We start from the raw sequence: 22,021 nt of genomic DNA on the forward strand, positions 1-22,021 counted from the left end.
ATATTGAAACAATATATCAGAGAACAAAGTGGGAAGCAAAAATCATCAGAGAAAAGACAATCAGTGTTAAGAATTATACATAAATTTTCCAAGATTGCTTTCCTAGGATATTGCTTTACACAAATGTCTCTCTTTTTTTTTTTTTTTTGCGGTGCTGGGGATTGAACCCAGGGCCTTGTGCTTGCAAGGCAAACACTCTACCAACTGAGCTATATCCCCAGCCCTACAAATGTCTTTTTAAAAAATCATACCAAAATGTAGTTTTGAGACATGAGTTTTGCACTTAAAATACATAATTCGTGGAAAGATAGATAAATAAGTGCAAGCAAGATGATAAAGATTATAAAGCGGTAATGGTAGAATCTAGGTGGTGGGCATACAGATAATCATTATAAAGTTCTTTTAACTTTTCCACATGATAAAATTAAATTTTTTTTGTTTTAATTAGTTATACATAAAAATTTGAATAAAATGAATAAAGTGTTGTAAAAGAATAAGTCAATGAGTCATACACAGTGGCACATGCCTGTAATTCCAGCTATTCACAGGGCTGAGGCAGGAGGATAGGAAGTTTGAGGCTAGCCATGGCAACTTAAGTGAGACCCTGTCTTGAAAAATAAAAAAGGGCTGGGGATATAGCTCAGTGGTAAGTGTTGTACCCAGTACCAGAAAATAAAGAAAATAAATTATGGATATATTCCACACTGATTTTTATGCCTGCATAATATTATTTTATGAATATGGCATAATGACCATTCATATTCATATATGTTTTGGTTATCTTCAACTTTTCTTTATTCTATAAAGCAAGATTGAATGAATTAAACAGATTTCTTAAAGTAATCTTTCAAAACAAGCATTATCTCTTACATTCTGGAAAGAGTGATATTCATTTAAAGTTCAAGTGTCATGTCATATCACTGCATAGCTTAAAACCCTTTGCTAGCTCCTTACTGCCTCAGAATAGAATGAATCCATACTTCTTTCTTTTTTTTTTTAAATATATTTTAGTTGTTGATGGACCTTTATTTTATTTATTTTTATGTGGTGCTGAGGATCAAACCCAGGGCATCACACATGCCAGGCAACCGCTCTTCCACTGAGCTACAACTCCAGCCCGAATCCATACTACTTAAGGAGGACTGCAAAGCTTTTCACTACTCTAGTCTTAACATTTAGTCTCCATCTTCCCCAGTTGCCCCCATAACTTACTCTTTAGTAACACTGAATTGCTTATAGTTCCCCTACAACAATTTATATCCCTGTATGTATAAGTACTAATACTGAATTCATGTCAAATTTTCATTCCTCTTTGAAAATCCAACTCTGATGTCTTCTCCCTAGGAAGACCTACCCTGCCATCATTATATTTCTTCCAATGGCTGGATCATTGTTTTATGCAAGTTATATACATTTAAAATTTTTCTAATGTTATACTTACCACTCTGTATAGTTTACCCACTTTTACAATTATAAAACATTTAGAATCATCAGAAAATTAATGAAAACACATATACTTGGTACCTAGAAATAATAAAAGTTATCTTTGACTCTCTTAGTTTAGGCTATTGAAGGAGAAACAGAGAGTACCATTTTCTATCCTTATTTGCCTTCTCTTCTTCCCCAGGAGCACTTTCAGTACCCTGAAATTAGTGTATATTCTTCCTTCTCATATCTTTTCATTTTTATTAAATACATTCACAAGTAAATAAAATTGTTTTAAAGCATTATATAAATGGTATCACATGTTACTTATTCAACATTGTGTTTATGGGTATATTCATATGGAAAGCTGGAAATCTGATTTAATAATTTTAACTGCTGCATAGGATTTCATTACATAAACACAGCATAGTGTTCCATCCAAAATGAATGTGGAGAGAAGATATGTGTTTCCTTTTAAGAATCTATAAGCTTGCACCAGATATGGTGGTGCAGGTCTAATCCCAACAGCTTGGGAGACTGAAGCAGGAGGATCACTAGTTCAAAGTCAGACAGCCTCAGCAACTTAGTGAGACCTTGTCTCAAAATAAAAAACGGAAGGGCTGGGGATGTGGCTCAGTGCTTAAAAGCCCCTAGGTTCAATCCCTAATACCAAAAAATAAAAATAAAAAAATAAAATAAAATCTATAAGCTTAGGCTGCTAATGCTAATACTCAGTGTAAGGACTTATGCTCCCTGTCACTCTACCACTGGCCACGGTTATACTCCTCCCCTTGTGAAGGAGCTTACTAGGAAATATTTTAAACAGTTTACAAATTTTACTAGCTCTATCAATAGCTGCAGTTATTGATGCTTACCAAACCTGCACTGTAACAGGATCAGGGGAATGAAATATGAAGCTGTCTTCTCAGAACTCAGGTAATTTCCAGAGAAAGAGAAGAGAAATGTATTTGGACAACCTTCTTTTTACTATATTCCTTAATGACTTGATACCACTTTTGAGTGAGCTGGATAAGATTTTGCCACCTCCTCCCTTCTCTCCCTATCTACACACCCAACACAAGAGAATAAAATTGTGTAGGCACCACATGTAGGTGACATTGTTTTATCCTTATTGCCTAAATATGAACTAAAAGACAACGATCTCTAAGCAGCTAGATATGGGATCTTAACACCTCCAATAAGAAAAGCTCCAAAATAGATATTCTAAATCTAGTTGGTATAACAGTTAACTTTCTGATAATTAACCATGAAAAGAGCAAGTTAACTTATTCATATAATGCAATATACATTTTTAAAAATATTTTTTTAGTTGCCAACGGACCTTTATTTTATTTATTTATATGTGGTGCTGAGAATCGAACCAAGTGCCTCACGCATGCTCGGTAAGCACTCTGCCCCTGAGCCACAACCCCAGCCCTGCAATATACATTTTACACCAGTTTACTTAGTGGCTACATTAATATGTTATAACATTTTATGGTCTATACTAAGATTTTTTTTAAAAGGTTGCCAGGATGTGTGTGTATTTAAAGGTAGCCATTTGGTTTTTGTAATTTTACTTCCCCCATCCCCAGGCTAAAGAAATTATGCCAGGTCCTGTGATACAGAACACCAGGGTTCTGGTTTCCTTTGCATTTGTGTGCTAGAGAAGATCTGATATTGCTGCTGCTGTTTCTTCTTCTTCTTTTTTTTTTTTACTTTAAATCATCTGTTTTCTTATTTGTTCTTTTTAGTTTACATTACAGAATATATTTTGACATATTAGTACAAACATGGAGTACATCATATTTTAATTAGGATCTCAGTCTTGTGGTCTGATATTGCTTCTTGAGGCCTGATTCTTGCCTTCTTCAGGGCAAATGATCTATGTAGGCATGCATCCTTTTGAAGCCACTCAGTTGTCTAAAGAGGGTGTCAATTTTACCTTGTGGCTCAGCTGATTGTTATAGCTCTCCACTTGAGGAGGCAAAGTAAAATAAAAGCTCTTCAGATACTTGTCAGGATGAAATGAAGCCAAGCATATTGCTGCTGATTACTGTGAAAAGCTCTGTTACAATAGTACTTATGATGAAGTGTTTGAAGGATGAACAGTCTATATGTGAACAGAACTGGTTTGATACTCCACACAGATTTGCTTAAATGGCATCATTCTCTGGCCTCATGGTATCAAATTATACCATGAACATATTACAAGAAATTTTATGACATCCAAATATACAAATTATTGAGAATATTTTTCATTTAATTATAGCACTATTTTAGGGGTCCAAGATCTCAATAAAATCAGGAATCTATAAGTTCCTGATAATGTTTAAATTTTAGATTATCATTTTGATGATAAAATAATGTTTTAATATTTGGAAAAATAAAACATCTGTTTTATAGTAATAATTCACAACTGACAGAATTTTCAAAGACTAACAGTTGAGTATGCACTGGTGTCTATGGACCTTTGGATTCTTGTGCCTGGAAAATCCTTTTCTCCTTAGAGGAAGCCATGTGTTACTCTAATTTGAGGGACATCATACGATAGTTCCCTCTTTTTAAGAATCATAGGATATTTTTTCATTGGTCAATACCCAAAATGGCCACCCTCTGAGCAATGAATATGCTTGGTCCCATGAACACTGTGACTTATCCAATTAAGTTTCCTGCTTTGCTAGAAAGATCTGTGTTCTATTTTCAGAAAATGTAGAGACCTGAAAATAAACTTTGTATTCTTTTTCATTCCTGGCTTCATATATTGTTGTACTTATTTGACCAAAATGCTGACTTACACAAATACTTTTAAAATTTAATTTTATCTCATACCTGTATATGTTTTTAAATGTAATCTGAAACATTTTTTGTAATAAGATGGAAAATAAAATTCTATGAAAATTTATATTACTAAAACTAAGCATCAACATTTAAAATCCTCTGTTTTGGTCTATAAATTAAACTTTAAAGAAACAGGATAATTTTTTTGACATTCTAGAAATGAATTCCTGTTCAAATTTTTACCTATTTCTTTATACAAGATTACACATAAAGATTGGTAAGACTTTTTCTAATTTCTAGAGTTGCCCAATTAGGAAGCAATTTCATTCAAATATTACTATATATAATAAAAAGATATTGACTTAAAGAATCTAAGACAATAAAAGTATATGACAGTGTTAATTTTACTTAAAAGTGGTCTAATTTTATCAATTTACATTTTTCATGTCATTTAAACATCAGCATTCTTTTTTTTTCAGTGTTGGGGATTGAACCCAGTGTTCGGGTGCATGTTGAGCTCTACCACCAAGCTATACTCCCAGCCCTCACATTTTTTAAAAATACAAAGACGTGAGAAAATCTTACCTTCTTGATAGGCTCCGTCTGCCATGACTAAATGAAGAATCTTGGCATAAAGATGCTGATGTTCATTTCCCAAAATATTCTGAACTATTGTTGAACAAATCTCAATATTTTCATCTTCATCTTCATGAATAACCTATACCAAATTTCCAAACATTAAAATTCGAATAACTTTCTTTAATTGGAGGCTTCATTTATTATATAACAAATCTAATGACCAATAAAGATACTCAATATTCTCTAGTAGTCAAACAGTCAAAAGTAAATATTTTAAATGACATTTTATTTACCTTTATTTTCTCATAAACCTCAAAGAACTTTTCAAAGCCCATTTCTTGCTCCAGGTGAAGTCTCAGTTCCTCTAAATGGTTAAAGACACTATCATATTCACATTCACTAGTAGTCTCACCATCACTGTTATCTAAAAAAGCATAAATAAGACATTTTATGATTAAAAATACTTAATAAAAAAATTCTTACCCAAATCAACTAAAATTCCATGACAAGTGAATAATATCACTGAATTACACTACTTCTAATTTCAATGTAAACAGTTGCTGTTATAATATTTGTCAATTATATAGGTAATCAAAGCATATATAAATCTGACTTAATGAGAACATTACTTTGGGAATTTTTTAAATAGAATTAATCTTTTATTTTATAGAATCTTTTTTTATAGTGAAATGGATTAGAAAAAATTCCTAGAAATGTAATTTAATTTAGGAAAAAAAACATACTTCTATGTTTTGCATTGAAACAACCAACCCTAATTACTATGTTTTAAAAGTTGATGATAAACTTGGCACACAGATGCAAAAGGCAGGTGACTTATGACACACATCATAACGTTTTAGGAAAGTTCCCAGAAAGTTACAAATACCTGATATTTTTATCACATACATGCTAGAGATATTTGGAAAAAAAATTATTTAAAAACTTTTTTTTCACTTTAGTTCTTCCCAAATAAATGTAGGAGATAAAATACACAAACTTATCATGCACCTTAGGGGTAATGCTATGAACAAAAAACGGTTTCAAAAAGAAAAGAAACAAAAAGAGTGATAAGAAAACTAAGTTATTATCTTTACTACTGGAAAATAGGTCAAAAAAATACCAAACAAATAACTGAATAAAATGTGTCAAAAAATCCCAGACATAAATTAATCAGGAAGAAATGAAATAAGTGTGGATATACATTTGAGTGAAAAGAAAAATAATGAAACAAGGGCAGACACACAGAAACATGATGCTTTATTTAAAAGTAGAAATGGCTTGTAACAGATATCAGAGAAATACACTCTACTTTAAGTGTTCATACACACTGAAGAAGAAAAGGCCCATCTTGATGGGCTGGGTCTACTGGGGCCACACACCTGAGTGCCATTCCTCATTCAGTGCACTTTCACTGCTGGGATTGTCATCATCAGCCAGATCCGTCCCATTTGCAGTCTGCTCTACATCACTGTTCTTTAGGATGGACTCTTCCTCCTCGCTGTATTCTTCACCAGGTTGTTCCCTCAGTAACTGCTCCATTGAGGCCTGAAGTTCTTGTAAATCTGTGTCAGTTTCTTCAAACACACTGAAATTAAAAAAATCAAACTAAATATCATCGCAACTTTACCTTATTTTTACATGCTATGTCACCTCAATATGTATGTGCCCCCTTCTACTTAAAAATATTAATCACAGATTAAAAGAAATTTTAAAATGCTGTATAGTTTGTAAATTTTTTTAGTTGTCAATGGACCTTTATTTTATTTATTTGTTTGTTTGTTTGTTTATTTATTCATTTATTCATTTATTTATTTATTTATTTATTTATTTATTTATATGTAGTGCTGAGACTCAAACCCAGTGCCTCACACATGCCAGCCAAGCCCTCTACCACTGAGCCACAATCCCAGTCCTAAAATCCTATACAGTTTTTAGTCAAGGAATGAATACAATTGATAAATATAGCACATTACACAAATTTGGAAAACATAAGCCAGAAGACAATTTGTTTAAAATGATACCAATTTGTCAAAAAGAATCACATAACTCAATATTATTTACTGCTTAAATTTTGAAACGATGTTTTGATATTTTAAGAGGGCAGATTAAAAGATATTTTTCACCTGTTTTCCACAATAAATACTTAATACTCAAAAATTTTAAATGTAATTTTGAAAGTTCATTAAAATGTTTGTGTGACTATATAATAGTTCTAACACCATCTGAAAGGCTTCCCATGTAAATGCCCACAAGGTATTTGAATATTTAGAAATGTAAATAAGTAAGGAATTATACGTTTAGATTAACAGAATAATCACTGAATAAAATGTTTACCAGAAACCTTATATTAGGTGTGTTTTCTTGAACATGTTTCTAAAATAAGTAGACTTTCATGTGTAATTAGAGAACATACAAACTATCACAATCTTCACTGGAGAGTCCTGTTTTCAAGGCATTATAAATGCTGGAATAGACTAATTTATACAAATTTATGAAGTGTTTTAGCTTTTTAAGCAGTTTTATTCTATTATTTTAATTTTTTTTTTTTTTTTTTTTTTTTTTTTGGTGCTGGGGATCGAACCCAGGGCCTTGTGCTTACAAGGCAAGCACTCTACCGACTGAGTTATCTCCCCAGCCCCTATTATTTTAATTTTATCCACACCGAAACTCATGTAAGAGACATGGAAACTGTAATCTAAAAATTTAAATGGTTTGTTCAAGGCCACATAATAAATAAATGATAGAGGATTGAAATCTAAGTCTCTTGAGTACTTCTACAATACTCAAGAAGCATATTTCAAGGCTTTTTGTCTCTTATGACTTGCTTCTTTCTCCTAAAGTGGCATACATGGAAATGTTGAATGCTAAGTGAGTTAAGTGAGGTTTTAGGTATATGAAGATGTTTGAGAGAGATTATGGACCCAACTTGAGGATTTCATCTACTAGAAAAATAATACTAAATAAGACACAAGGGTTGACAATGGCCTTCTAAAAGTTCAGACTCAAACTAGTATTTACTGAAGAATTAAAAGATAATCAGTATTTTATACAAGATTTTGAATATAGCTTACATTAATAGAAAAAGAAAATAGTCTTTTCTTATGCAGAAATATCTTTATTTTGTACTTATGTACATATACTCAGGCAATTTGACTTTATAGCAGCTATAGAAAAGCAAAACTCTAATCAGAGTAGGAGTGTCTAATCTTTTTGATCATCCCACTAATATCATTTAACAGTATCTCTAAGAGCAGCTTACCACGTACAGCTGCTATGTCCTATTGCTACTATGATGAAACACTGTCCTGTTGACAGCATCTTCTAGTGGCCAGCCTAGAGGAACTGGTGCCCAGTGCAGCTGGGAGTCCAGTAAGTGAGGCTGTTAAGGCTGCCACTGTTAGAAAAGCATGAGGAGATTACAATGTTATGAAATGAGCACTCAAAAACTGTTCAAGATACTTTAAAATTTGGTCCTGAATTTGGCTTAGTTGACTTTCTTATTATAAAAACCTTAAGTAAAGTGGGGACCAAATAAACTTCCAAAGACAAATGTCAAGTGAAATTTTCCTACATTTTAAATAACATTAAAAATAAGTTTTTGGATTTTTCAACTAATACTGGAGGCATCTATCTATTTACCTACCTACCTACCTACATATGGGTGGTACTGGAGATTAAACCCAGGGGACTTTTTCAATGAGCTACATCACCAGCCCTTTTTATGTTTTATTTCGAGACAGGGTTTTGCTAAATTGCTCAGGCTGGCCTTGGACTTGATATCCTCCTGACTCATTCTCCTGAGCCTCTGGGATTACAGGTGTGGGCCATCACAATACTGAAGGCTTCGAACTTATATTTTAAAATCAAATTCTGTCATTAGTTGGTAAAAGAATACAAGCAATACATATGCTATAGTTCACTTAGATAAAAAATGATAGTTTTATTAAAATTCTGGGTAGGAAAAAAACCCCAGTACCTAGCAATTTGTCAATCATACAGGTGTTGAAAGTTGTGTTCACCAACAGAGGTATTAAAAACAAAAAAAAGTGCTTAATGACCATGATCAAATAAAAGAGTCAAAGATAAAAGGTAACTTTTCTTATAAATTGTGAGGTCTAGTAAAAATCTGTAGTACTCTATGAAAATTGAAAAAAAATGTATAAAAACTTTAATCTTTTAAAAATTAAGTTTTATTAGAAGTTTAAAAAACAAAGGACAGGCCTGGCACTGTGGTGCACGCCTGCAATTCCATTGGCTTGGGAGGCTGAGACAGTAGGATCACAAATTCAAAAACAGACTCAGCAACTTAGTAAGGCCCTAAGCAACTTGGCAAGATCCTGCCTCAAAATAAAATATAAAAAGGGTGCAGATGTGGCTCAGTGGTTAAGTACCCCTGGGTTCAATCCCTGGTATGAAAAAAGCAAAAGTAAAGAAAAGACTTAAGAAAAACAAAATAAAATTTGTCATATGCAATGATCCTGGATCATGTGTTATAGCAGGAAAAATTATGACACTAATAAAATACTTTTAATCAGATAAAAATTCTAGGGTTTTTCTATTTAAGGCAGAGGTAAAAAGCTGAAACTTAAGTTTAAAAAAATCAAAAGAAATCATATGATTCTAGTATTTCATAATTTATTCTTAGAGTAATTTGAATATACTGAATGTTTTCAAACACTTTATTCCAGGATATTCTGGTTTTATTTCACTCCCTCTAAGTTTACAACATCTGTCTGAGTTATTGAGAGGTTTGATTAATATTGAAGAAAGTGTAGGAGGATTTTTATCTAAGGGATCACCACTCTCCACAGCTCAGAAGTGTTGTCTGTTAAATTCCCTCTTGAAATCTAAATTCCCCTTGAATCACAAAGAAAATAATTTTGTGAAAGCAATCAAATCACATGCAGAACACATTCCACCCCCACCCACTCCACACATCTGTGCAGGTACTTTTCTCCCCTGCCAATTTCCCTTTAACATGGACTTAAAATCAAACATGGTAAAAGACAGATGTAAAGCTTTCTGATAATTTTCCTGGGGAAGTACAGAGTATTATTTACTTCAAAATTTCCCATTGCAATCCTTGTATCATGTGGTATACCACTATTAAATAGTCATTATCCTGTTAACATTTATTCATTTAACCAATATTTATTAAGCACTTACTATATCCAAGGCAGTGTGCTGGATACTACTTGATGAATATGACAGTGAACAAAATTGAAACCATTTTCTTATAAAGTTACTATACTATTCAGAGGCAGATATACATTCTCAAAATTTGCAGGACTACACTTTAAATAAGTTATAAAAAGTTACAAGTAGTAAAAGCCAGTTATAGCTCACTTAAACTGTCTAGTCAACCTCTCTAGAACTTTTTAAAAATCCTCAATTCAGAAATTATACTAATGTTAATATTCATTAGTGGCATTATGCTTACATGTCTTCAGAATCAGAAGGACCTTCTTTAATATGCTCATCTTCAATTTCCTCTATCTCAAGATTGTCTTGATGAACATCTCCTATAGTGGGAACATCCATTAGGGTTCTGAACAGCTTTGAGAGATCTGGCAGTGAACATGTCCTCAACATCTAAAAGAAGTTGACAGATTACTTATTTGAAGTAAAAGAATTAAAAATGAGAGACAACATCAGAGTTAATAATTTTATATATAAATCATATATTTTTTCACAGAGGAAATAAGTTATGTTTGAGTTTTAATACACAGAAATTCACTTAAATCACCTTTAAAAGGCAGGGAAAGGTATTTAGTTCTGTAAGTGAACTGCAAGTGGAAATCTATCAGGATTCAGGCAGTTCTAGAAACTTCCCATTCTCTCTTTATCACTCATGGCTTATACTATTCCCTCTTTCACAGTATTTCTAGGAGTTCTTACCTTCCTAGGGGGTCAACTCTCCTCATACTGTCTTGCTGAAATTCTGCAGCAAATTCTCTTAAGGGTGGATAAGCACAATTACACATAATAGTATCACTTAATCATAAGAGTTGCTGGCTAGTTAACATTGGTTAAATCTGGAGTCTCAAATCAGTGTCAAAAGAAGCCTAACACTGCTTGCCTGGACATGGGACTGTGAATGGAGCCTGCCTACTCAAGTGGAAGGCTGGAGAACAAGCGCTTTGATGTCAGTGCTGAGAGTCACTTGTAACAGCAGAGAGGAGGAACTCAGCCAACTGTGTTGAGAAAAACACAGTGCACAGTTTGAGGTGCTGAAAATTTAAATTTGTGATGGAAAAGATCAGGGATAACAGGAATAGCCTCTGTTCACCAACCTTTCAACAATGAGAATGTGATGAACAGACAGGGATATGAAACAAATAACCACATACATAAGTCTCTGGACTGGGTCAACACTAAAGGAATTTGTGAAATTTGAAATATGACTACTAAGGTCCTGATAAGAACTCTACACCAGATGGAAGACTTTGAAGAAAACACAGTGTTTAGCATATTAATGAAAATTTATATACTTGGCCAATTTTATTAGTACAATCTGTTTTTGAGAATGATGAAGGACAGATTTTCATTATTTGAACATAATTTACATATTATAGCACTCAAGGGAAAAATGGTTTTGAACTACAAATTGGCAAAGATGGTAAAGATGATATACTGTTTTTAAAGCACTTAATAATGGTACTGAAAGTTTTTTTTTTTTTTTTTTTTTTGGCTGATTTCCCACTGCCAGCAAATTTACACTTGACTTTTTTTTTTTTTTTTTTTTTTTTTTACTTTATGATTTGAACCATGTATATTATAAACTAGCAGTATGCAAGATAGCACCCAGTAACAATTTCCTTGGCTAATTGCTAATCAACAAAAATAGGCAGCACATATGCTTTATCTACCTAAATTTGAGGGGTTTACATGAAAGGATGTGATACTTTTTAAGTTGAGAAAAATTTGAGCTAGCCCTGGTAAAATAATTTCCTCTAACTAATTAAAATAACTTTCATAACCTGTCATAAAATAATATAGTTAGAACAGTTTCAAGTGGTCATGTAATTTGACAACCTACCTCTTGAACAGGCTTATATTAACCCACTAATCCAAGAGACATCAGTAGGAAAAATTCTTTATTTCTACATCGCTCCTTGATATGCTTTGTTTTAAATATGATCTTCATTTTTAGTTACAAAAATTTTATGTAAGGACTCCTTCCTTCCTTCCTCCCTTCCTTCCTTCCTTACTTCCTTCCCTCTCTCCCTCCTCCTTGGCCCCAGGCCTGCAAACTACAATCTACCACTGAGCCACACCCAGCCTCCTTTCAGCTTTATAATTTGGGTTCTCCTATTTTTTCACATTGTTTAAACAATATTCCACAGTTTTAACATCCACAGAAAGAAGTCCTCCCCAAAATGTTAGCTCATTCATAACATGCTGCTTGAGATCTTCGTTTATAGTTTTTCCCCCTAGATTCTTTGTACCACAATAATTTACAGAGTTAGCATTTGGAACCACTGTAAAATCAAACAGGAAAATAATGGTTTAGGAAACCTTCAAATTATTTTTTTAAATGTATATTTTCTTTAGTTTTGGTTGGTTAGTTTTATTTTTCTCAAAAATAGAGAACCACACAAGATAGCAAATGAATTAAGTACTAGCTTTATTCACAGATTTTCATATCAAATTCTACTTAGAAGAATTCTGTTAACTAACTTTTTCATCTATAGAGGTTTTCATGTAACATTATGAATTAATACTGTTTTAGTTATATTATGAAATGACATATTATGAATCAAATAATGGGCACATTTATTTAACTCTGTTCAGTGCAATTAAACTGTAACACTGCTCTTTCAAAATAACTTCCACACATTACTTCAACCCATAAACCCATAAATTTCAACCTATAAATACATTTAAAACAATTAAAAAGTATTAACCTTTACCAAAGGCAAAAGTCACAGATATTATATAAGAATGGATACTTTAGCAAATCAAAAGAATTGATGTTTGCGGTGGGGCTGTAGTTCAGTGGCAGAGCACTTGCCTAGCATTGAGCACTACTTACGAATGTATATTAATCTCCCCCCCCATTTTTCCCCCTCCATTTTTCTGCATTTGCTATAACAAGAATTCTCAAGTTTTCATTGAGATGTTTTCCACTTCAGTTCCCAGAAGGTAAAAGTTATCAGCAAAACACAACTGTCCATTTCTATTAGTTATCCCCTAAAGTGAGAACGAACTGGCTCAAGACAAATGGAAGAGAAGGCAATGATTAAATAAATAAATAAATAAATAAATAAATAAAAGCACACGCCCTTCCTGCTCATTCTTAGATCTGCCTGCCTTGAAGGATATGTTTCTTGCTTCCCTTCTGCTGCTTTATGGTAAGCACATACAGGTCAGGCCTGCCTGCCTTCTGGGGGCAAGATGGGTTCAACCTTCCGTTTCCCCCATTAAGCTCTTGCTTAATGGGTTTAAAAAATCATTAGGGGTTAAGGAAGACTCTAAGGTTGTTTCCAGGACTAGTTAATCACTGGAGAAAAATACTGAGGAGCACAATTTTGGACAAAAATCTAATCCAAATTTTCTGGTTAGCTTGATCAGAAATAAAACCTATACTGTGATCTTCATCTGACTTTTTATGTGGGTCTTCTTTCCTGGCAGCAAATTTGAAATGCAGCTAATAGGTCATTATCTATCTCAAACTCCCTCAGTTTTCATGGGATTACAAATAGAATCCTGAAACTGTTACTATTTTTAAAAAACTGATGGGAAGAAATATGTTCATAATTTCCTTTATAAAATCATAACAAATTCAAAGTTCTGATTTATATCTTTACATGCGTAAGCTGACCTTGGCTACATTATGAAAGAATGCCCCCAGCCAGGAGCAACCTCAGAGGAAGAACTCTCAAACCTAAGCTCATGGAGAAGGAGAAAGGGTGCTGTTCATGCAAATAAACGCCGTTTATCAGCCTTGCCTCAGTTTTTTCAAAAGTATTTACCAGTACTAATATACAATATTTTATCATCTACATTCCCCAATTAGAATATAAGCTTCACAAGCCCAGGATTTTTGTTTCTTTTATTCACTACTATAACCCCAGCATTCAGAATGGTACTTGGCATAGTAGATCTTTAATAAATATCTGTTGGCTAAATAAATCTGCTTAGAATAGTCTGTCACAGAGTTAGAAACGGAGGGTAGGGGGACTCCACAAATTTATTCTTTATCTACTTGTAAGGACAACCTAACATCCTTAAACAGTTTATACTTTTTTATTTTAAAAAATACTTACTTTTGGTGCCAGGGATTGAACCCAGGAGCACTTAACCACTGAGCCACATCCCCAGCCCTTTTTAAAAAAATATTTTATTGTATTTAGAGACAGCATCTCACTAAATTGCTTAGGGCCTCGCTAAATTGCTGAAGCTGGCTTTGAATTCTCAAGCCTCCTGTTTCAGCCTACTGAGTCTCTGGGATTACAGGCATGTGCCACTGCACCTGGTTTGTATTTCTAAATAAATAACTGTTCTTTAGAGGAGAATAAAACTCACTGGCTTTAAACTGTAATTACCTCTTTACTAATTTTTGTTTCTTCTGAAGGTATGATGGAGTTTCCCCAAACTGATTTTAAATTTAAAAGACTCCCCATAGCAGAACTGGGGAGATAGCTTAGTGGTAGAGCATTTGCCTAGCACGTGCAAGGTCCTGGGTTCAATCCCTGATACAAGAAAAAGAAAGGGAGGTGGGCTTTTAATCAAAACTCACCACTAAAGAATTTCCCTTAATGGGACAGAGAAAAAGAAAGTTGTTTGATAGAGAATAAACTTTTAGAAATGCTTTGGCATTAACTTTTATGGTTGGACTCCTTTGCTTGTATCTTTATTAAAAGAAAAGTTGTATTTGGTAAGGTATAAAGTTATAATGTGTAAAACAAAGGCTCTGATGAATATATTCTATCCACAGATTTTTCAGCAAATATTTATTCAGCATTACCATGTGATAGACACTGAACAAACATTGGTGGTAGAAAACAGATCCAGATATTGCCTTATGATATTTTCAGTGTAGAAAAATATCGTGACTGAGAATTAAGAATCTAGAGAAGCTCTCCCCATGAGATCAAAGGACATCTGCGTCTGCAGAAAGGATTAAAAGTATCATCTAAATATCATGAGTCATAGTTCTCTGCTGGAATGAGACTGAGAGGTGAGAAGAGTGAAGGAGGAGGAGGAGAGTGAGTAGTCAGAGAAATGTCTTTTTTCAATGGTGCTCACTGAACATGAACAAATAGAAGGACCTAAACTTTCCAAGACTGTTCTAGTTTATGGGCGAAAAATTTTGCTAATGTGTTCTGTTCTCCTTAATTAATACCACACACATGTTAGTTTACTCCATTATTAAAAAAAAATCCTCTCTTATCCTTCAAATTGTATTTATTAATTTTTTAAACATTACACACAAATTTTATAGCACTTTCCCAGGCCAGTTTTCACATAAGGCAGCAATGGCAAGAACTATTTCACCACTGACCAATGTTATTTTTATGGCAAAATTTGTGATAAACCAGTTAGGAAAGTACATTTTTTAGTGATTTTTAACCATTTTTGTCTCTGTGTAAAGAGACTGGATTAATCTAACACTGACTTCATGTTATTAATATGTCCCTCAAAATCTATCCCTGACCTATGTATGACATGACCCTTCTTCATCTTTATTTCCTCATGTGTATTGTGGAATAATAGCACTTATCTCATAAGGTAATTGTAAGAATTAAATTATTATATGTAAAGCAAGTTAGAACAGTAGCTAGAATACCACAAATGCTTGATAGTCAGTTACTATTACATTAATAATTAGTGTTGGGCTGGGGCTGTAGTTCAGTGGTAGAGCACTTGCCTAGCACATGTGAGACCAAGGGTTTGATCCTCAGCACCACTTATAAATAAATAAGTAAAGGAATGGTATATAAAAAATTAGTGTTATATATTTATTAGGTACCTTTGTAAAATCCAAGTAGGATATTTCCCAAAAGATAAAATAACGATACAGTGCAAAGTTGTTTTCTGATCTGAAGTCTATGTATTTTGCTTGAATTTTAGTGAGAAGTATGTACCCCTTTTGCTAACAACAGAAAGTTAAGTATAGTCTGTATTACTCAGATAATGTGGTCTTATATTCACAAACTGGTAAAGGACATGATTATAATTTGGTAGTTCTGTTGCTGTCAGACAGTGAAGTAAAAATCACCTTAGCAGCCTCTTTCCACAATTTACAATTGGTTTCTATCCAATAATTCAACATAGAAAATTAACTTGTTTAATATTTATGGATATATTTGAGAAGATGTTCATCATGGCAATTCATCAGAAAGGCATTAACATTCAAAACTGGACATCACTTTGGAGCATTATTGGTATTTTTAATAGCTAAGCAGGATGATACTTACCATGCTTTAAACACTTCAGGCCCTAATTAGGTTAACTGTGCTCTGTGGCAATGTTTCTCAAGTGCAGAGGTGGATCACCAGATCCAGAATCACTGTCAGTGCATGGCAATAATGTCAGTTTCTGACCTCTGCTCCAGATACATTAAGAGACACCCTTGAGTGTATAGTATAGAACAAAACATCTGAGACAAACATGCCAGATAATGCCCATGTTAAAGTTTAGGATTAATGCTCTATGGTTCAAAACAAATTGGTCACTAATCACCGCTGAATGAACCAAAAAAAAAAAAAAAGCTTTCTTGAAGAAGCTGTAGGTCTGATTGGTAAATATTGAATAAAAGTGGCTTGCTACCGATCCAGACTAATGTCTAAGTTAAATTATAGTCATTTTTCTACTATAGTTACCAACCTTATCATTTCCTTATTTGATTCTAAGTTACAGAGACCTTTTATCAACCAGCAATATACATGACTTTGTAGCACCATCCACTGAGTGATTGCTGTTAAAAGCCACACTGCAAAATGTGATTATTTCAAAAACAAGCAGCTTATTCATTTGGTAACACAGACTCTGTCCTTATGTAAGCAAGATAATGAGAAAAAACACAACTTTATATTTTTTAAAAAATTTTGACCTTTTGCTAACTTACTTTCAGGGATTTCCATTTAATGTTATACCCTCATTTTTATCAAGTCACTATTACTACTACCTTAAGAAATATGCTACTGTATTTATAGAACTGGTACTGAAGTTATCATATATTAAATAATTATACAAAATCCCCAAAGAGAAATCTTTTATAGAGGGAAGATCCAAAGTTCTCCTCATGAATGACATATTTTCTCTCCTTTGAGAAATATGGCAGAGTTTGTAACACTTTTTACTTGACTACCACATAAATCTTACACTGACATTAACAACTATGTATAATAGTTGCTAATGCCTTACTGATTTGTAATGTATGTTCATTCTTACAATTTATATATTTGGATATAATCTTTAATTGTTTTTGTCTGGAGTATAAATAATGTAAAAGGAAGGAGCAGTCTTTGTTCCAGGCCATTGTTTATACTTAGACCCTTTGATGGATGGTGGCAATCAAAGCATTATTCTTTTTTTTTTTTTTTGGGTGCTGGGGATTATTCTTATTGCCTGTCTTAGAATGATCAACTAAACCACTAATTACTATCTTTATCAGTGCTCAGACATGTAATTCCGTTTACTATCATTACATTTTGATTTCTGCAAAAGAACCATTTAAAGAACATTAAAAGAATGCCCTAGTATCATGATCCAAGGCACATTTCCATAATCCTAGGATTCTATAGATTTGTTTGAGGGGCCGCTTGTGAGGTGGAGAATGGGGTAAAGGCAAGAGTGCAGGGAGAACCTGAGTAAGAACAGCTCCTCTTTTATCTCTTTAAAACATTGAGTTCCTTTATTTTTGGAGAAAAAGACTTCTGAAGAGCAAGAAAGGATCCCACAAATTTGAAAACTACTGCCTAAGAACAAGAATGACTGGAATTCCACTCCTTTCACACTTTAGTAACAAAGACGGGTTGATCCTCAAATACACCATGCTGTTCCACGATTCATGCCAGTTTCTTTTGCTTTAAATGTTCTCCATGCCCACAACATGCACGCTTCTCCTTCAGAACCCTATCTTTCTTTGTTCTAAGACAGAAATAATAATTACCTCTTTAGTGGTCCCCCTATTACATGATTCATCTCTCCATTACGGGAATTACCAAAAGCATTTTCACTACTTTGTTCTCTTTTATAGCTATGAACACCTTATCATAAGTGCAAACTTAACACCTATCATAAAGTAGCACTTGATAAATATTGATTGAATTAATGCTAATGATTACTTACACCCGTAAACACTTGATAGAAATAAAGTGTAGTAGACAACATTTGTAACAGCATTCTTAAGGTTAAAAAAAAGATTTAATGAAGAACTTTTTTTTTTTTTTTTTTTTTTTTTTTTGGGGGGTGCTGGGGATTGAACCCAGGGCCTTGTGCTTACAAGGCAAGCACTCTACCAACTGAGCTATCTCCCCAGCCCCCAATAACTTGTTATATTTTCTATAAAAGCAAACTGAGGGCAGAAGGGCATACCAATATACATCTTATTTAAGACAAATCTTTTGTGTCCTAAATAACAATTCTCACATTAAAAGTCACAGATAAATAGATTTCTTGATGTAAAACCTTTTAGCCCAAATATGATTTTTCAAAATAATGCCTTTAAGAAACCAACTTTTCATCTATATCAAATAATCAGAGATTAATAAGCATATTCAAAGAAATATTTTTAGTTTTTTTTAAAATTTTTTTTATAGTTGTGTATGGGCAGAATACCTTAATTTTTTTTATTTTTATGTGGTGCTGAGGATTGAACCCAGTGCCTCAAACATGCTAGGCAAGCACTCTGCCACTGAGCTACAGCTCCAGCCCATTTTTAGGTTTTTGTAACCACAATTTTTTAATATATTTATTTTATTCTTTTTAGTTAGACCTGACAGTAGACTATAATTCGACATATTTATACAAACATGGGAGTACATCTTATTCTAATTAGGATCCCAGTCTTGTGGTTGTACATGATGTAGAGATTCACTGGGGTGTATTCATAGATGCACAGAGGAAAGTTATGTCTGAATCATTCCACTGTCTTTTCTATTCCTATCCCCCGAAAATTTATTTTTAAATTGACACATAAAAACATAAAATTATACATATAATGAGGGACCATGTAATGTTTCAAGACAAGTATACACTGTGTAATGTTTAAATCAGGCTAAACATAGCTCTTCAAACATTTATCATTATTTGTAAAGGAGGGTTACTGGGCATAGGGGCACTTTACCACTGAAGTATATCCTAAGCCTTTTTTATTTTTAATTTTGAGACAGGGTCTCACTAAGTTGCTGAGGCTGGCCTCAACTTGTGCTTCTGCTGCCTCAGCCTCCCGGGTTGCTGGTATTACAGTAGTACACCACTATACCTGGCTATGTTCCCCATTTCTTTAAGGTGAAAACATTCAATATCCTTTCTTCTAGCTTTTTTTGCGGGGGTGGGGTGGGGGTAGGAACTGGGCCTTGAACCCAGCCAGGGGCTCTTTACCACTGAGCTGCATACCCAGTCCTTTTTATTTTTTTTATTTTGAGGCAGAGTCTCACTATGTTGCTTATGTTGCTGAGGCTAGCCTCAAACTTGCAATCCTCTTGCCTTAGTCTCCTGAGTGGTAGGGATTACAGGTGTGCACCATCATGCCTGGCTTTATTGTAGTTTTTTGAATTGTATAATACTCTATTATAAATGTACTATTATAAATTATTAAATGTATTCATATAAATTATTATTTATAAGAATATAGTTTAAAGTCACTAAAATAAGTGAAGCTGAAAAGTTAATAAATACTATATCTGAGTTTCTTGCATCTACTAAAATAGCATGTCCTATAACTAATTTTCCAACCTGACAACCATGATGATGGCATCTAACTTACTGAGCCCTTAAGTAATGCCAAATATGACATAGGTACTTCAGAGAGACCCTGCGTGTAACAGGAGAAAAAGTAGACCCAATTCTTCTCACATTGGCTTAGAACCTGACTTTCTTAACAAGACTCCTAAAGTGTAAGCAGTAAAATCAATAATCAATAAATGGGATGAATTCAAACTAAAAAGCTTCTTCTCAGCAAAGGAAACAATCCATACTGTGAAGAGAGAGAGCCTACAGAATGGGAAAAAACCTTTATCACGTGCACCTCAGACAGGACACTTATCTCCAGGATATAAAAAGAACTAAAAAAACTTAACACTGGATGACACATAATGGGGGGTGGGAGGGGTTAGTGTTAGGGTTAGAGTGAGGGTTAGGGAGGGGGGCAAGAATGGAGGAAGGAAGGACTGTATAGAGGGAAAAGAGGGGTGGGAGGGGTGGGAGGGAAGGGAAAAAATAACAGAATGAATCAAACAACATTACCCTATGTAAATTTATGATTACACAAATGGTATGCCTTTACACCATGTACAAACAGAGAGACAACATGTATCCCATTTGTTTACAATAAAAAAAAAGAAAAAAAAAAACTTAACACTGAAAAACCAAATAACCCAATCAATAAATGGGCTAAGGAACTGAACAGACACTTCACAAAGAAAGATAAGCGATCAACAGACATATGAAAAAATGTTCAACATCTTTAGCAATTAGAGAAAGGCAAATCAAAACTACTCATTTCATCTCACTCCAGTCAGAATGGTAATTATCAACAATATAAGCAATAATAAGCATTGGTAAGGATGTGGGGAAAAGATACACTTATTCATTGTTGGTGGAAATGCGAACTGGTACAACCACTCTGGAAAGCAGTAAAGAGATTCCTCAGAAAACTTGGAGTGAAATCACCATTTGACCCAGTTAACCCACTCCTTGGCATATACACTAAGGACTTAGAAGTCAGCATACTACAGTGACACTGCCACATCAATGTTTATGCCAGCTCAATTCACAATAGCTAAACTGGGGAACCAACCTAAATGCCTTTCAACATATGAATGGATAAATAAAATGTGGTATATACACAATGGAATATTACTCAGCTTTAAAGAAGAATGAAATTATCGCATTTGCAGGTAAATGGATGGAGCTGGAGAATACTGTGCTAACTGAAAGAAGACAAACCCCAAAAGATCAAATGTTTTCTCTGATAAGTGGATGCTGATCCATAATGGGGGGGTAAGTGGTAGGAACGTTGGATTGTGCAGAGGGGAGTGAAAGAGGGAAGGGGTTTGGGTAGGACAGTGGAATGAGATGGACATTACTACTCTATATACATGTATGACCAGCGTTGACTCTGCACCATGTACAGACAGAGGAATGAGGAGTTGTGCTCCATTTGTGCACAGTGTATCAAAATGCATTCTACTGTCATGTATAACTAACTAGAACAAATTTTAAAAAGAGAGAACAAAAATAAGTTCATTCCAGACCAAGAAAACAGAAGCACAGGAAAGGGTTTGGTGTATCAGACGAAAGAAAGGAAGAGAGAGAGAGAGGTTCTGAGTTGAGGCACAGATAGCCATATCAAACCTGTAGACCATGGTAAAGATTCTGAATATAATTATAAGAACAGTGGAAAACCTTTGAAGTCTTAACATGACAGTGAATTAATGATTCGTAATGTTAAAATTAATTCTGGTTTGTATCTGGATAATGGATTTCAGACAGGCATGAACTGAGGGAAACTAGTTAAGAGATAACTGGTTGAAAGGTTAGTGGGTTGATGGAATAGATAAGAGATCTGTAAGAAAGAGCAGGAGAAATGAAGTTATTAGCATTTAAATGACATTTAAGGTCAGGGATTTTCTGGGGAACAGAAACTACTTAAGAGATTTCCTGCTCTACACATAATGAAATAAGGACTAGACCCAACCTTCCACCAAAAGAGAAAACTGGACAAAATATAAGAAACATAGTTCAGAGACTGAACAACAGACAGCCAAGAATGATCCCTTACAGAAGGGCAAGAAATGAGGTAAACTTACCACTAAACTGGCTGCCTGTCTGGAGGAAAATATCTGAATTCTGTGTGTAGCCTTACTAGATTAATGAAACAAAGATCAAAAAGGAGAGAGGAAGAAAAGGAAGAAGAGGAGGAGGAGGAGGAGGAGGAGAAGCCGTATGTTGTGGCACATGGCTATAATGCCAGCTGCTTGGGAAGATGTAAGTTCAAGGACAGCCAATGTGGTGAGACTGTCTCAAAAGAGAATGAATGAAAGAAAAAAGAAAAGGCTGGAGC

General features: G+C 33.9%; 1 protein-coding gene and 1 non-coding gene across 2 annotated transcripts in view; both read right to left on the reverse strand.

The window, feature by feature from the left end:
* Window positions 1-22,021, reverse strand: part of Nek1 (NIMA related kinase 1) — a 223,133-nt gene that overhangs the window by 1,490 nt on the left and 199,622 nt on the right. Inside the window, 4 exon segments of the mRNA XM_047550153.1 lie at window positions 4,792-4,924; window positions 5,079-5,209; window positions 6,165-6,370; window positions 10,226-10,377. Coding sequence (XP_047406109.1) covers window positions 4,792-4,924; window positions 5,079-5,209; window positions 6,165-6,370; window positions 10,226-10,377 — 622 coding nt within the window.
* Trnat-ugu (transfer RNA threonine (anticodon UGU)) lies at window positions 18,199-18,272 on the reverse strand. Its single transcript has one exon. It is a non-coding gene; the product is annotated as a tRNA-Thr (tRNA).

The sequence above is a fragment of the Sciurus carolinensis genome, chromosome 4 (assembly GCF_902686445.1).
Source record: "Sciurus carolinensis chromosome 4, mSciCar1.2, whole genome shotgun sequence".
In the NCBI taxonomy this organism is placed as follows: domain Eukaryota; kingdom Metazoa; phylum Chordata; class Mammalia; order Rodentia; family Sciuridae; genus Sciurus; species Sciurus carolinensis.